General features: G+C 41.0%; 2 protein-coding genes across 4 annotated transcripts in view; one reads left to right on the forward strand and one right to left on the reverse strand.

Moving 5' to 3' along the window:
- edrf1 (erythroid differentiation regulatory factor 1) overlaps positions 1–480 on the reverse strand; it is a 73,517-nt gene extending 73,037 nt beyond the window's left edge. For 2 of the 3 annotated variants that reach the window (XM_072239421.1, XM_072239422.1), the window contains exon 1: positions 74–356. In XM_072239421.1, the coding sequence (XP_072095522.1) occupies positions 74–175 (102 nt within the window). In that variant the 5' untranslated portion in view covers positions 176–356. Of the gene's footprint in view, positions 1–73; positions 357–420 lie in introns of those variants that run through there. The other variant, XM_072239419.1, reaches the window with a different exon arrangement.
- Positions 481–574: 94 nt separating this feature from the next.
- Positions 575–17,228, forward strand: LOC140185969 (testis-expressed protein 36-like). The gene is made up of 5 exons (XM_072239781.1): positions 575–644; positions 2,121–2,183; positions 6,831–6,974; positions 9,847–9,927; positions 16,559–17,228. Exons 2-5 carry the CDS (start codon positions 2,133–2,135, stop codon positions 16,898–16,900), a joined length of 618 nt encoding a protein of 205 aa, XP_072095882.1. The 5' UTR covers positions 575–644; positions 2,121–2,132; the 3' UTR covers positions 16,901–17,228.
- The last annotated feature ends 235 nt before the right edge of the window (positions 17,229–17,463 follow it).

The raw sequence follows: 17,463 nt of genomic DNA on the forward strand, positions 1-17,463 counted from the left end.
TACGTGATCTTTCGTTGGACATAAATAAGTAGACGGGCTTCAAAAGTTTGAGATGGAGCAAGGGAAACGCTACCTGTTTGAAGTCACCATCCTCCCTGTCGCTGTGGTTGGCGGCGGTCCGAGGGGGAGAGCCGCCAGCTACCGCTGCACACTCCCGGTGCTCCCTAGCCTCCATCGTTCCTCGCTCGGTGCCGTAAGCTGCGGGGAAAGAGTCAACTTCCTGGAGGGAACCATCAAACTAAGCCAGAACCTTCTGGAAATATTTACACACACGCGGATAATAAACGACGCTTAGGGCACGGCTCGCAAGAGGGCCAGAGGCCGTTTATTTCCCCCCGTCCCGGCCCTACCTTTCCTCCCCGCTACCCCCCCACACGGTTCCGGGCCCCGCTCCGCTCCGCTCCCCACCCGCCCACACACCGGAATGTCGAGCTGTCACTAGAAACTTCTCCCGCACGAGCCCAGCCCGGCCCGGCCCGCCGGCTGCGCCCCGCCCACCATGACGTCACCTCCGGTCTGCCCCTCTCGGAGTGTCGGATGCCGCAGTCGAAATTGCGTGTCCGCCACTATTTAAAAGGACTTTTCTTTTGGGACCTGTATCACAGCAGACGCTGTTTTCCTTTATTCTGATTCTGTTGTTTCTTGTAAGAGTTCGTATAATTTGTATTTTTTTGTGAACGTTGTGTGTCTAATGTGATACTGCAGCAAGACAGTTTCCTATTTTGGTACTTTTGGGTACCAAAGTAACTTCTTTACTGTCTCTCTCTTCCACCTGTTCTGGATTCCCCTCGCCCGTCCGCACATCGACGGCTGCACCAAAACCAGTTTTTGTCTTAGCAGCTTCTCATGGTGTCTCAGAATACTTTGCTTAGTGAACTAAGCGTGGTTACTGCTCTGGGAAGTACAGCAGCCAGTTTGCACGCTACAAGATCCCACCACTGGAAATGCGTTGAAAACTGGAGAGCAGATGTTCGGTGTGGTGGGTGTGTGGATTGGGCTGCCAGGAGTGATGGTGGAAGCTGATGTGTTCAAGAGGCTTTTACGCGAATCATGAGCAGGCAAACTGAATTAGTTTAATCAGGATCGCATTTATTTTCACTGACATATTACATGAAAGTTGTTTGATGGATAAGAACTACAAATTACAAAAAAAAACTGTAAAATAAAGGAATAACAAGGTAGCAATCATGAACTCTGCAGAAATTTGGCGATGAAGGAGAAAAAGCTGTTCGTAAAACACTGTGCGTCTTTGGGCTCCTGTACTTCCTCCCCGATAGAGTCTTAGAAAAGTACAGCGCAGAAGCAGGCCCTTCGACCCATTTAGTCCGTGCGGAGTCATTTAAACTGCGTACTCCCAACGACCTGAACCCGGACCATAGCCCTCCGTACCCATACCATCCATGTACCTATCCAAACCGCTCAAACGTTGAAATTGTGCTCGCATGCACTTCTGGTGGCAGTTCGTTCCACACTCTCAGGACCCTCTGAGCAAAGAAGTTTCCCCTCATGTTCCCTTTCAACTTTTCACCTTTCACCCTTAACCTATGAACTCTGGTTATAACCCCATCCAAGAGGGCATGGCCCAAACGGCGAGGGTCTCAATGAATGGTCCTTATTAAGGCACTGCTTCTTGAAGATGTCTTTGCTGCTGGAGAGGACTGTTTGTGTCGTGGGGGGCAGGATAGATAAGTCGTAAAGCCCACCTAGAACCAATAAAACGGCAAAACAAATTTAGAACAATGCCGCAGTTCAGTGAGGTATATTTTTGGGTTGGAGATGGCCTCTAGTAGTATAAGAAAAACTTTATCTCTTGATACGTTTCTTGTTGTAGTTTCTGGATATTTACAACATTCTCTTGCTTTTGGATCCGGATTATTGTCCGCTGTGAAGGGTGTGTCGCTGTGAAGGGTGTGTTTTGCGTTCCTATGGTTTCCGTAAACTATTCAAGCTCAACAACGGGGATCCATCCGAGTAACAGGCAGGACTTCGCAGAGTGAGCCCCTGAACACTAGTTTCAACTCATTCCACATTACTATTCATCTTGTCGAATATTTATTTACTATTGTTTGAAGAGTTGAAGTGCTAGCACCAAGGAATCAATCTGAATCCTTTCTCCGCAGCCTTGGGATAGAATGCCAAAAGGAAGGAAATACAACCCGTGCTCACTAAACGAAGGTCGATGGGTAAGATAATGAATAGAAACAAAATGCGTTGATAATTTAGTATTTCATAATTTTATTAAACAGTGGATGAAAAAGTAGTAATGACCCAGTTTATTTAAATTCGCCTAAATTGATTTAGTATTTCTAACGAATTGCACATTGCACATTTAGACGGACAGGTAAGGTAAAGATTTTTACTCCTCATGTATATGAAATATGTAAGTAATAACGTCAATTCAATTCAATTTCCAAGAAACAAAACGTTCATCCAAAACTTGTTTTTGAAAACTCTACATAAAAGTGGCAAAAATCCAAAACAACATGATAAATTTTGTTCGTAACTGTATGTTATACGTCAGTACCTCTTGTAATACAATAGTTTGATTAAACGTTTTGAGCCAGTATAAATTTCATTACCAGCACACTTTTAGCAAAAGTCAACTTTATAGGTTTCAGTAACTGATGTTTTCCATTATACGCATTTCAGTTACGGAGCAGAGTCACAATTTAAGCCTTTTAAGTGAATAAATAATCAGAATTAGGTTTAATATCACTGGCATATGTAGTGAAATGTGTTGTAATGCAGCAGCAGTATATTGCAATATACAATTAAACATCTGTAAGTTACAGTAAGTATATATTTTTAAAGAGTCTAATAAGTAGTGCAGAAAGGCGGGGGGGGGGCGGGGAGCAGCAAGGCAGGGTTCATTGGTTCAATGTCCATAAATTCACAAACCTGGTGGCAGAGAGGAAGAAGCTGTTCCTGAATTGTTGAGTGAGTGTGTTCAGGCTCCTGTAACCCCTCTTGATGGCAGCAATGAAAAGAGGACATGTCCTGGGTGATGGGGGTCCTTAATGATGGATGCTGCCCATCATATTTAGCAGATTGGAGTAAATCTAGCTAAAACATTAATACATATAAGATAAACAATTTATCCGAGTTTTTGTTCAGAAAAATTGGTTTTCATTTAAATAATGATGAAGGGTCCTGATTTCTGATCATAAAAACACAAGACATAGGAGTAGAAGTAGGCCATTTGACCTATCAAGTCTGCTCTGCAATTTGATCATGCCTGATCCATTTCCCTCTCAACCCCATTCTCCTGCCTTCTCCCTGTAACCTTTCACACCCTGATTTATCAAGAATCTATCAAACTCCACTTTAAATACACCCAAAGACCTGGCCTTCACCACTGCCTGTGGCAACAAATTCCACAGATTCATCACCATCTGGCTAAAGAAATTCCTCCTTATCTCCATTCTATTTTGAGATTGTGCCCTCTGGTCCTAGATGCCCTCCACTATAGGAAAATCTTCTCCTCATCCGGTTTATCTAGGCCTTTCAACATCCAATAGGTTTCAATGAAATACCCTCTTCCCCCCATCCCCAATTCTTCTGAATTCCAGCAAGTACAGGCCAGAGCCATCAAACACTGCATTTGATAAACCTTTCATTCCAGATAGGGGGCAATGAAGGATTTTGGCCTGAAACATGGACTGTTTATTCCTTTCCATAGATACAGCCTGACCTGCTGTGTTCCTCCAGCATTTTGTATGTGTTGCTCTTCATTTAAGTAAACTTCAATTTCACATTTATCGTACAAGAGATCACCAAGACATGTCTGCCACAATAGATTTGCAACATCATCTGGTTATTCACATGCTTTATGCCATGTATTGACTTTCTCAACTTTTTCTTAAGATCACAGAAAAGTCCTGATGCAGGATAAATTTATATTGTCTGAGATTGATTCAGTTTTCTCTCCTTGGGATATAATACTGTGGTTTCATCTAGCTGATGCCTGCGAGTGGAATGCAGGAAAAGACATTTCTAAGAGCTGTAAGAAAACTAATGATCAATAACTGTCACACTTCAAAGAAAGGAGATTCTGCAGATGCTGGAAATCTTGATCAATACACCCAAAATTCTTGAGGGACTCAGCAGCTCAGGCAGCATCAGTGGAGGGAAATAAACAGTCAATGTTTTGGGCTGTGAACCTTCATCTGGGCTCGAAAAGGAAGGAAGGAAGAAGCCAGAGTAAAAAGGAGGGGAAGAAGTACAAGCTAGCAGGTGAAAGGTGAGATCAGGTAAGGGGAAGGTGAGTGGGTGGGGGAGAGAGGATGAGGTGAGAAGTTGGGAAGTGATATGTGGAAAAGGTAAAAGACTGAAGAAGAAGGATAGGAGAGTGCAGTGGAATAAAGAGAACGTAATGACCCTCCTGGTCATCCACCGCAAGAGGTGGTGATCTCGTTAAGCTCACCCGGCAGTAGGCAAAGGCAGACCACTGCTATAACCTGCCGAGTACACGATTTCCCAATGTGTCAGAGCGGCGTGGAGGGAAATCGTCCGCCAACTGGAAATTCCAGATGCGACCTAACGACGACGATGGCGGGTGAGCCTGAGGGAGCTGACTGGGGTGGGGAAAAGAAGGGATGAGAGGGCCGTAGAAACAAAAAGGGCATGAGGGGAAACAGAGGAAGGAGATTACTGGAAGCTGGAAGAATCAATGTTAATGCCATCAGGTTGGAAAACCATAAGTTAGAAAATTATTTGTCCACTCCTTGCCCCCCCCCCCCCAACAGATCTTCCTCTTGGCACTTATTCCTGTAACCACAATAGGTGCCACACCTGCCCCTTCAGTTCCTCCCTCACCACCATTCAGGCCCTCAAATAACCCCTCACCTGTGAGTCTGACAGGGTCTATTGAATCCAGTGTTCATGGTTTGGATGTTCCTATGTCAGTGAGACCAAAGGCAAATTGGGGGACTGCTTCAAGCAACTTTGATCTGTCAGTTGCAAAATGTAGGATCTCCTGGCGACCACTTTCTTCAGTTCTACTTCCCATTCCCACACAAGTATATCTGTCCATGGCCTTCTCTACCTTTATGATGAGGCCAAACACTTTTTGGAGAAGTAACACCTTATATTTCACCTGGGTAGTCTCCAACTTGATAGCAGGAACATTGATTTCTCTAGTCTCTGATAATCGCTGATTTCCGTTCCCTCCCATCCTTTTATTTTTGTTTTTCCCCTAATCTGCTGGCCATCTCATCCTTTCCACTTCTTCTCCCCATCACCTCCCTCCGATTCACATCCCCCTTCCCTTTAATGCACTGTCCTCTTCTATCAAATTCCTTCTTCCTTAGCCCTTCACCTGCTAGCTTCTGTTTATCACTCCTCCTCCTCCCACCTCTTTACCGAGTCCTACCACCTGCCATCTTGTATTCCTCCCCACCCCTTCTCATTCTGCTTTTTGTCCCCTTCCCTTCCAGTCCCGACGAAGGGTCTCGGCCTGAGATGCTCACTGTTTATTTCCCTCCATTGATGCTGCCTGACACGCTGAGTTCCTCCAGCATTTTGTGAGTGTTGCTTAACTGCTTACACTTGATGTGCTTAATTGCCTTATACAGAGCAAGATACGTAGTACTGAGTTTATAGACCAAAGCACTTCAGAAATGCAAAATATGTAAGGCTATACCCATAAGGCATCAGCCTCAACTCATGAAGACCGTAAAATATAGAAGCAGAATTAGGCCATTTGGCACATCAAGTCTACTCTGTCATTTCATCATGGTTGATCCATTTTCGCTCTCAGCCCCAGTCTCCTGTCTTCTCCCCATATCCCTTCATGTCCTGAGCAATCAAGAATCTGTCAATTTCTGCCTTAAATATGAAACACCAAGACAACACAGAATTATTTTTTGCCAATAGCTTATCAGAAGTTTGTGCTCAAACATGGATGATTTACTTCTAGATTCCGAGGCATCTCTTGGTTCATTTGGTGGGAACGCCCATTGGATAGTTTTACGTGACATTGCCATCTCTTTTGAGATTAATTCAAAATCTATACAATAATCTATACAAAATCTATACAATAATCCAAGAGGAAGAATCAAACTGGGGAACTGCAAGTAAAATAGGAAATGAAGACCTGTATTTATAAAGCCAGAAGGTGGAGTGGAGATACGTTTCTACCAGAGGAGGTGTAAGGTACTCCTTCCCTCTGCTAGCCTACAGGTCACCCTTTGGCAAGGTGTAGCACCTGCTTAGCCCCCTGATCAGTGTCTCATGAAGCCATGGGGGCAGATGGTGGATAGTCATATGAACAGCTGGTGTTTATCACAAGTCTTGGTTCAAAGTTCAAAGTAAAATTTACTATCAGAGTATATTCATGTCACCACATACCAACCTTGAAGTTGTTTTTTCCTGTGGGCATACTTAGCAAATCTATAGAACAGTAACTGTAAACAGGATCAATGAACAACAAGCTATGCAATAAATAACAAGTATGAAATAATAAGGTAAAGAGTCCTTAAAGTGAGACTATCAGTTGTGGGAACACCAGAAATAGAATGATTGCAGTTATCCCCTTTTGTTCAAGAGCCTGATGGTTGAGGGATAGTAACTGTTCTTGAACCTGGTGGTTCAGAACTCATGAAGGGCCTCAGCCTGAAATGTCGATTGTTTACTTTGTTCCATGGATGCTGCCTGACCTGCTGAGTTCCTCCAGCATTTTGTGTGTGTTGTCCAAGATGATAGTAGGATCTCGATAATGTGGGCCAGTGGGACTAAGAATGACATATGGAGCTTCATTCAGAGAAATGTGAGGTGTTGCATTTTGATACGGCAAACCAGTGATCGGATTCAGTCCTGTCCTGTTCTTTCAGTTTCCCCATTCAGATGTGCAAGAATCTCCATTTGCTACTGTTTCTAAATCCACAAAAGTTGAATACATTACAACACATGAAAGTATTTTTTCTCCAAGCAAGTTAAATGATAGTTTACCATTATTGTTCAAAGTGCATGAGAAGGTAAGGAGGTAAGCTTATGAAGATCATAGCATTAGAAACTTTTCCATTAGAATTATATAATTAATTTACATTCCAGAACTAGCTTTTTTTTCTGCAAATCTATTTGTGCTCTCTGTTCAAAAGAGACCATTTCAGATGACATTTGCCCAGTTATTGTTGGTTCTGCCAAAAACTAATGCATTGCCACGTAATATGAAGGGGAAAGTATTCCAATTTTGTTAATTGGGCTTTGAATTTAAAACATGATTAAATCAAATATTTACAATTCACAATATCTCCAATTTAATTATGGTCCAATCCAACAAATGTGCTAGTTCTTGACACCCCTGCTGTTTTTGGTGGCATAACAGCTGGTGTGTCAAAATGGAGAATATTTCTTTTCCTTTCCAGACAGGATAAATGTGTTCTAAAATTTGGCTTTGATTATCAATATTAATGTCAAATTTCATGCTTTCTGTTGCATGGTTAATATACCTAAATGGTTTATTTGGCAAATTGTGACAATGGGAAGTACACACTCAAAATGGATTCTCTATTTCCAGAAACAAAGCAAAAGTTGCTTTATAGAATATTGAAGAACTTAACAAGGATTACATTCAGTGTTTTTCCTACTATATGTTCTTCTTTCAAGTGGAATTCTGCATGAATAAGTACTGAAATATCAGCTGTACAAGATTGATGATGCTTAGTCAATAACTTAGAGGTTTCCCCTATTTACATCCCCCTAATTGATTAAGTCCGCTGGTGTGTCAGGGCCCAGGTAGAGCAATGAACTGTTTTACATTTGAACTAATGCTGCACATCAGGGCAATTCCTTAAATTATTTTGTAATAATGCTGTCATCAGCAGAAGTTAGTTTTGAAAATCAAATCTCAAGTGGACTGAAACTTATGGATATTGTGCTAAATCAGACAGCAGGAAGTTCTCTCACCAATAGTTATATATGGAAAATAATGCAGGATTCTATCCAACACTTCTCATCTTTTCAAATGCACAATTTATTGATTGAGGTCCCATTTATTTATGCTTTAAAATTTAGTTTTCCTCAACTCATTGTTGAGAACATTTTTGCTATACCAAAAATAACATATTGATTAGTCACTTTTATGCAGTGTATCATCCCATCAGTTTGCAACTGTGTATAGGAACAAAAGTTACCCCCAGCTGCATATGAAGATAATTATGCAGAAGATGAAAATTTTGTCAAACATCTTCAAAGGGGCAAACAGACGCAGAAAGGTCTAATGTTAAATTTCCAGAACAAAGAACTTTGCCATTGGTGAGACAATTAAAATAACAGTTGCTCAAGACTTCAGAATCAGAGGAGTGAAGATCTCTATGAGGTTTATAATGCTGGAGGAAATTACATCGATGAAATCGACAGGTTACTTAACCAGGAGATGAACATAGGGTAATGCACGCAGCAGAAAACAATGGATGAACAGAATTAGTAATTAGTCAGGACACAGACTGCTTAATTTTAGATGACTATATTTCTGGAAGGTAGAATATGGAAGACCATTAGACCTAGGAGCAGAATTAGGCCATTTGGCCAATCAATTCTGCTCCACCATACCATCATGGCTGATTTATTATTCCCCTCAACCCCATTTTCCTGCCTTCTCCCCCTAACTGCTGATGCTCTAATTAATCAAGAACGTATCAATCTCCAGGAGTATGTCTATTCTACAGGTAGCAGAAATGTAGATGAAGTTATCAGCAGCAGAGGAGTGATGTTACATAGGTGAAAACAAATCATGTAGTGATGTTATGAATTTGAGAAGAAAATGTAAAATTCTGAAAATGCACAGTAGGTCAAACAGCATCTGTGGAGAGAAAATTGAATAAAAATTACATATTTAGTTCATTAGAACTAAAGTGTACTGTTAACCCTGGTTCTCTTCCTACAGATGTTGCCTGCCTTGCCGAATGTCTCCATTTTATAACTTCAGGCCTGCAGCATCCACTGTTTCTTGATTACTCATTTAAGTTGTTCTCACTTCAGGGATCAAGAATGATGCCAAGTCTGTGAGCAGCTTGCTACAAGCTGAAGATAGTTGCCAGAACGAGGAATAGTATTGGTTAGGGAACAGAGTTTCTGTCAGTATATGTTATATATTTCGTGTGCCAGTACAAATTTCAACTTCATTACTGAGTCACAAGCTTAAAATTAGAATAAGACTACGTTCCTTTTCTTTCTTTAGTTTTCAAGTGAAAACTATTAAATTGGCAAAGTTTAAAGACTACCAACATCAAACAAGATAAGCTAGTTTCATATTTCAGGCTATGAAAACAATAGCTTCTCAAAGATTAGCAATGGCATTGTGTACTTTACAACTTTAGTAGAGATTAAACTGGCATTTAAGTTCGATGATGGTAATTCTTAAAATTCAGAAACAGGATGGATTTGCAGCTTTGTTAAATTTTAGCTGCAGAAAAAGTGAACACATAATCTAGATTTATAACTTTCTCTAAGGTTTCAAGGCATCCTAAATTATTTACAACTTATGAAAACTGCAATGTTTCCCTGTTGGCAAATACAGGGCTCAGCATCCCCACAGAAATATCAGATATATGAAGTCATTTTTTATAGTTTTTTTTTGTAGTTTTATAGTTTTTTATATAGTTTTTTTGATTCTTTCTGCTACTTGAGTGGTGTCATTGAATCTTGATTGTTCACCTGAAGAGTGGTTTTGACCTCAGTTTGGCATTGCATTTAAAGGTATTAAGTGCAGTGATGAAGCTATGACTCATTGAAGTCCAGGAAATGGTTTGAACCCATAACCTTCATTGTGAATTAAACTGTATTTTTTCCATCACATTTGATTGATGTAAATGTTATCCATTACTGAAACATTTTATATTTTGTCAGAATCTATTGCAGGGGAAATTTCCATTTTCAGCTCATGACAATAAATACAGTTTGAGGCACACAGGCGAGCATCTTACCTTCGTAAGTACTGGACTTTAATTTGTTGACTCCTGACAAACCATTCCATTTAAGAAATATTATTCATGCATGGAATAGAATATTATTACCAATATTGATGAGGCAGTGTAATTACCTTCAACATGTGAAGCCAAATTTGGAGTATTGTGTGCAGTTTGATCACCTACATGAAGGAAAGATGTACAGTAAATAAGGTTGAAAGAGTACAGAGACAAATTACAAGGATGTTGCTTGGTCTGGAGGACCTGAGTGGAAAGATTGAATAGGTTAGGACCTTGGAATGTAGGAGATTCAGAAGAGATTTGATAGAGGTATGCAAAATTATGAAGGGTATAGATAGGGTAAATGCAAGTAGGTGTTTTCCACTGAGATTGGATGGGACTGCCTCTAGAGATCATGGGTTAAGGATGAAAGGTGAAAAGTTCAAGGGGAACATGAGGGGAAACTTTTCACTCAGAGAGCCATGGGAGTATGGAACGAGCTGCCAGCACAAGAGGTGCATCCCATGTAAGCTTGATTGTAATGTTTGAGAAGTTTGGATAGGTAGGGGTATGGAAGGTTATGGTCTGGCAGAAGATCGATGGGAGTAGACAGTTTAAATGGTTCAGCACAGACTAGATGGGCTGAAGGGCCTGTTTCTGTGCTGAGTTTTTCTCTGACTTGATGTACAGAAGAATGATTAAATTGAACCTTATATGAAATTTCAAAATTTGTTTATGTTTAAAGGCAAATGCTGATCTCTAATTGCTCATCTTATGAAATTCTGGGGCCACCCCTGCGATGATTAAAGACTCTGTCCTCCCTGATAATTTTATTGCATTTTCAGAGAACAGTGAAAATGGAGATAATAATGGAAATGAAGTTGCCAATTTCGCCTCAAACTAGATCTGAAATTACTGGGGACTTTATTTTTATATTAAGCTTGTTAAAACCAATTAAGACTTGTTTAAAGCAAAATTAACTTCATTAACGTTGCCTTTGATTCATCTGTAGAAATCAGCATCAGCCCCTCTTCTTCTCATTGCCATCTAAAGCCGTTTGAATTCTGCTCTCTTCAATTGTGTTTTTGCCTCTCATAAGGAGAGAGATACAGTGTGGAAACAAGCTCCTCAGCCGACCAAGTACCAATTACCCATTACCCATTTTCATTATCCTACACCAGTCCTATGTTCTTTTCTTCCAGTCTTTTCAACATTACATCCCACCTCCATATGACTCACTTAGACAAAAAGGGGCAAGTTACAATGACCAATGAAGCTACCAACCCACAAATCTTCAGGATGTAGGGGAAAACCAGAGCAAACTCAGAGGAAACCCAAGTGGCCAGAGGAGAACATGAAAACTTTACACAGACAGAACACAATGTCAGGATTGAACCCCAGCCTCAGGTTCTGCGAGTATCTCTAGCAGAGCATCTCTACTAGTTACACCACTATGCCAAGTCTCTGAACTATTATCTTCCTTTTCTAGAGAGAGACTTGGATGCAGTAGCTCTGTCATTTCCTCTCTGAAGCTGTCTGATCTTTTGAACTAGAAAAATCAATATCAAGCTTCCACACTGACACTCAATCTACTGTCCAGTGCACTGACTGTAGCTACCTAGTGCAGATCTCCTGAGACAGGGAGTGGTTATAACGTACACACTTAACCACCCTTGACTTTATGAGCAGTCTCATCAGAGCATAAAAGGAAATTTCAGCTGAACTGTGGGGTGTGATTTCAGGATTCTTCACTCATGCATACATTTATAGGGATTCCAAACTTACTGACACTAACCTGAAGAAATGCTGGCAATTTAGCATTAAATTTGTGTTGCCTCCTACCCTAAGCATTAATCAAAGAAGACCTGCTTCTCACCCCCTCCCACCCCGGGATCCCCCCCAACTTCCCTTTCTCTGATGGACCACTCTCCTCTCCCATCAGATTCCTTTCCCTCCAACCCACCTGGCTTCACAGAACACCTTCTAGTTATCCTCCTTCCCCTGCACCCACCTTTTTATTCTGGCATCATCCCCCTTCCTTCCAGTCCTGAAGAAGGGTCTTAGCCCGAAATGTCGACTGTTTATTCATTTTTCCAAAGATGCTGCCTAATTTGCTGAGTTTTGTATATGTTCCTTTAGACTTCCAGTATCTGCGGACTTTCTTGTGTTTAATTGAAAGAGATGATCTGAATTGCTGACTCCAATTTGAGGATTCCCATTTTAAACTCTACTGGTGCAGAAATGTTATTGCTTTCAGTTTCACAGAATACTGGCAGAGAATACAAGTATTAAGTCCTTATTTAAGAAAGGATGTGCTGACGTTGGAGAGGGTACGGAGAAGATTCACTAGAATGATTACAGGAATGAGAGGGTTAACATATAAGGAACGTTTGTCCGCTCTTGGACTGTATTCCTTGGAGTTTAGAAGAATGAGGGGAGACCTCATAGAAACATTTCGAATGTTAAACGGCTTGGACAGAGTGGATGTGGCAAAGTTGTTTCCCATGATGGGGGAGTCTAGTACGAGAGGGCATGACTTAAGGATTGAAGGGCGCCCTTTCAGAACAGAAATGCGAAGAAGTTTTTTTAGTCAGAGGATGGTGAATCTATGGAATTTGTTGCCACGGGTGGCAGTGGAGGCCAAGTCATTGGGTGTATTTAAGGCAGAGATTGATAGGTATCTGAGTAGCCAGGGCATCAAAGGTTATGGTGAGAAGGTGGGGGAGTGGGACTAAATAGGAAAATGGATCAGCTCATGATAAAATGGCGGAGCAGACTCGATGGGCCAAATGGCCTACTTCTGCTCCTTTGTCTTATGGTCTAAACACAGAGTTTCTGCAGATGCCGGAAATCCAGAGCAACACACACACAAAATGCTGGAGGAACTCAGCAGGTCAGGCAGCATCTATGGAAATGAATAAGCAGTCAACATTTCAGGCTGAGACCGTTCATCAAGACTGGAAAGGAAGGGGGAAGAAGCCAGAATAAGAAGGTGGGGGAGGGGAGGGGAAGGAGTATAAGCTGGAAGGTGATAGGTGAAGCCAGGAGGGCAGGGGGGGCAGGTGATGTAAGAAGCTGAGAATTGATAGGTAACAAAAACGGGTAGTAATCAGTAACAAGGACTAAGGAGATGCCCAACATAGATTGGGCGACCGCTTTGTTGAGCACCTTTGCTCCATCTACAAAAGACAGGATTTCCTGGTGGCCAACCTTCTAAATTCCAATCCCCATTCTGCCATGTCAGTCCATGGCCTCCATACTGTCACGGTGAGGCCACTCTCAGGTTGGAGGAGCAGCACCTCATTCTATCTGGGTAGCCTCCAACCTGATGGCATGACCATCAATCTCTCGAACTTCCGGTAGTTTTTACCCCCTCCCCTTCCCTCTTTAATTCAACTCTCACTCCCTTCTTACCTCTTCTCCTCACCCACCCATCACCTCCCCCTGGTGCCCCTCCTTCTTACCTTTCTCCCACAGTCAACTCTCCTCTTTATCTTTACCTTTTCCACCTATCACCTCCCATCTTCTTACTTCATCCCCCCATCTCCCAGCCACCTGGCTTCGTCTATCACCTTCTGGTCTGTACTCCTTTCCTTCCCCCACCTTCTTTTCCTGGCATCTTCCCCCTTCCCTTCTGGTCCTGATGAAGGGTTTTGGCCTGAAAAGAAGACTATTTATTCATTTCTATAGATGCTGCCTGCTCTGCTGAGTTCCTCCAGCACGTTGTGTGTGTTGCAGAGAATACTAATAGTTTGGTGCTGTTATTATTACAGAATCCAAGCTGCTGTTTTCAGTCCATGCCACAGTTTTGATCCCAGACTACTGTGCATATTCACCTTCTGAGCAAGAAGACTAAGTGAAAATATTCAGATAGATAATTCTGGACAACCCAGCCACAGAAACAACCAGGTTGTCAGAGAGGAGGACTTTAACTGCCCCAGCATTGATTGGAACTTCTGTAATGCAAGATGAATAGGTGGGCAGGATTTCTTTAGTGTATCTAAGAAGAATTCTCGAAACAATATGTGGAGAGTTCATCTAGAGGAGAGAACGTACTGGACCTGGTTTTGGGAAATGAGCCAGGGCAAATGACAGACCTAATAAAGGGTGAATATTTTGAGAATAGTGACACAACTCCTTATGCTTTAACAGTGTTATGAGCTGGTTATAATTGTATCTTGTGGGATGGCACCAAATTGGGGAGGGCAGATGAAGACAGGAGCTAAGTGACATTGTTTTGGATCGGTTGCTGTTTGCGTCTGACGTGTGGGAGTTATTTAAAGACCACTGATCAGGATCAGCATGTTCCAGTATGGAGTGAGGACAAAGATGGTAAGGATGGCTGCAGATGTCCTAAATTTAGTCCGGAAGGAAAATAATGCATACATAAGGTTGAGGAAGCTAAAATCAGACTGGGCCCTTGTGGAATATAAAGATAGCAGGAAAGTACTCAAGCCAGTGATTAGAAAGATCAAAAGAGGCAATGAATATCAAGGATAATCCCAAGGCATCTTATATTAAGAAAAGGAGGATAACTAAGGAGAGGGTAGTTCCACTCAAGGATAAAAGAGGGGATTTGATCTTGGTGTCAGAGTGAGTGGTTGTGCTACTCAATGAGAACTATGCATTGGTATTTACTGAAGAGAAGAAATTGGAGGAGAGTGAGACCAGTGGGACATGCTAATTTGCTGGGATATTTTGAGATTGAGGAGGAGGTAGGGCTGGGTCTTCTGGAAAAAAGCATTAAGGTGCATAATTCCCCAGGGTCTGAAAGTGTATATCCCAGAATATTGAAAGTAACAAACAAAGAGATTGCTAGGGTTTTACCAAGAATCTTTGTGTGCTCACTAGCAACAGACACAGTCCCAGAGGACTGGACAGTAACAAAAGTTGTGCCTTTGTTCTAAAAGGGAAATCCAGGTAATTATAGTTTAGTGAGCCTCATGTAAGTGGTAAGAAAGCTAGAGAGGATACTGAGGGATAGGATGTATACTATGGTCTCTTAGTGTGTAAAGTGCACTAAATATGTGTTTGCAATTGATCTTCATAAGGCATTAAAATAAATTTCGATATGTACACAGTCCATCAATGTAATGTTTTCTACCATAAAATGATATAATCACTTCCTCCATGTCCAGCATTGCCTACTTTCTATAGCAATGGAACAGCACAGTTTTAATTTTTCTAAATATTTAAATATTTGATGTTGTTGCTAAATATTTTTAAATTTCCCCATTGTTTCTGCTTGTCTACTCTTCATAAGAATGAAAATTTTGCTATAATGTTGACCTCCCAAGGTGCTGATTTGCTTCTTGTACCTGGTGAGTACTTATTCATTTAAGACCATAAGACCGTAAGATATAGGAGCAGAATTAGGCCATTTGGCCCATCGCATCTGCTCCGCCATTTCATCATGGATGATCCAATTTTCCTCTCAGCTCCAATCTCCTGCCTTGTCCCAATATCCCTTCGTGCCCTGACCAGTCAAGAATCTATCAACCTCTGCCTTAAATATACATAAAGACTTGGCCTCCACAGCTGCCTGCAACAAAGAATTCCACAGATTCCCCACTCTCTAACGCTATTTATAACACTAATTGCTTTATTGCTTTATGTGAGAACATATCTTTCCCCAATTGGTTTTGTTCATTTGAACATGTTTCTTTGGTAGCTAATAACCCCGTAATGTTAATGAAAACAATGCAAAGACCTCTATGTTATTATATTAAAAATCATATACCCCATTTGATAGCAGACATTATTTCAGCATTCCCCACATGTGAATTGGGTAGAGCTTCAGTTGTGATTTAAACCTACTGGAGGTTACAAACTAGAAAGCCTTTGACTAGAATCAAATTGTAGCACAGGTAGCATTGTGGTAGCACAACACTTTACATTACTGGTGACCCAGGTTCAATTCCCGCTGCTGCCTATAAGGAGTTTGAACGTTCTCCGCATGGCCATATGGGTTTCCTGTAGGTGTTCCCGTTTCCTCCCACAGTCCAAAGACATAGTGGTTGGTAGGTTAATTAGTCATTGTAACTTGTCCTGTGATTAGGCTAGGGTTAAATCGGGGACGTCTGGGCAATGCGGCTCAAAGGGCTGGAACAGCCTATTCCATGCAGTATCTCAATAAGTAAATAATAAAAATAAATTTTCTTCTGTGAGGGACTCCAAAAATAGTGCATAAACCATGGTGGTGCACACGCTGTTTGAAAACTACAACAGTTTTCATGCATGGTAAATATTACGGAACTTAATGAGCCTGGTCCTCATGCAGGGTTTTGGCCCAAAACATTGACTATTTTTTCATTTTTCTAGTTACTACCTGATCTGCTGAGATCCTCCAGCATTTTGTGTATGTTGCTTTTTATTTCAAAAGATTGTTTCAGAATTCCTAAATATAAATGTTGATTAATTTGATCAAGCATAGTAAAATAAAAGATAATGAATGACCAGCTGTGAGAAATGGAGCTATTATTAAGTGTTTAGACTCATGCATTGCAGACAACTTGAAATTCAGGTGGCTTCTGGCCTTTTCTGATGGTCTGTATGTGATGAAATAATGGTCTGTCTGAGGAAATAATGGATTTATTTTTATCTGATTACATTGCTCTCTGCTTTTGAATTCTGTGTTATATTTTCACTCATAGGGACTAGGGCAGAAAAAGGTCTCTACAACAAAGCAGACTGCCCATACCGTTGAGTTTTGGGACCCTGGGAAAGCTTCTGAAATGAATAGTGGATCTGGTATTACCATATATCAGGCATCTTACAAGGGAAACCAAGATACAGAACACCCTAACTTCAGGCGTTATCCCAAGATTCCGAGGGAGAGTTCACATAGGGCATGGTCTCAGAATCCTACTGATATAATGTGGTTTGGAAAAAATAATTCTTTATACAGAATTCCGCTGGAGATTTTAGGGATCACTCAACGTCCTCTCCTTTCTTCTGATAAAAAGTTCTATCGCACAAGGATCCTTCCAAAATAACTGCTTGAAGATCTCTATTGGTACTTATTTCACTTTTGGATATTGCTACTGTTGGAAACAACTTTTTAAGAATAATACTTTTAATAAGATTTGTACTTTTTAACAAACTCATGTATCTTTCACACTCACTGGCAGAAAGCAGTATAGTGGCTAAACTAATAGTTTATTTCCTTCCTCATTTTTCACTGGTTAAGTACTAGCACATTACCTACGTGATGTAATTGTTTTAATTAAGTGGCCTATTCACTAATTCAGTTCCATCTAAGGAATTTTCTTTATCTTATCTATAAAAGTGATAGATTTTTCAGAAGTGCTATCTATATTCACCTCTCAGCATTGTTTCTGAGCTCTTTATTTAGTTTGCTTAGTATTTGTATCTTTGTTTGTACTCTCAAATAAACTGAACTATTGCAACTAAGTCTGTTTGTCATTCCTGACTCCTGGAAGAACCCTAAGCATCAAAAATTAAACAGAGATCCGACACTGCATTAACAGGAAATGCATATAAATGCACTGCCAAAATATATACAGTGAAATTATGCATTCTCTATTGTAGTCATGCC

This window comes from Mobula birostris, chromosome 21 (genome assembly GCF_030028105.1).
Source record: "Mobula birostris isolate sMobBir1 chromosome 21, sMobBir1.hap1, whole genome shotgun sequence".
In the NCBI taxonomy this organism is placed as follows: Eukaryota; Metazoa; Chordata; class Chondrichthyes; order Myliobatiformes; family Myliobatidae; genus Mobula; species Mobula birostris.

Coding starts and splice junctions, on each gene's coding strand:
- LOC140185969 (XM_072239781.1), top strand. CDS start 2,133: ATGCCAAAAGGAAGGAAATACAACCCGTGCTCACTAAACGAAGGTCGA. Junction 2,184..6,830: donor CACTAAACGAAGGTCGATGG/GTAAGATAATGA, acceptor CTGTTCTTTCAG/TTTCCCCATTCAGATGTGCA. Junction 6,975..9,846: donor TGTTCAAAGTGCATGAGAAG/GTAAGGAGGTAA, acceptor ATATTTTGTCAG/AATCTATTGCAGGGGAAATT.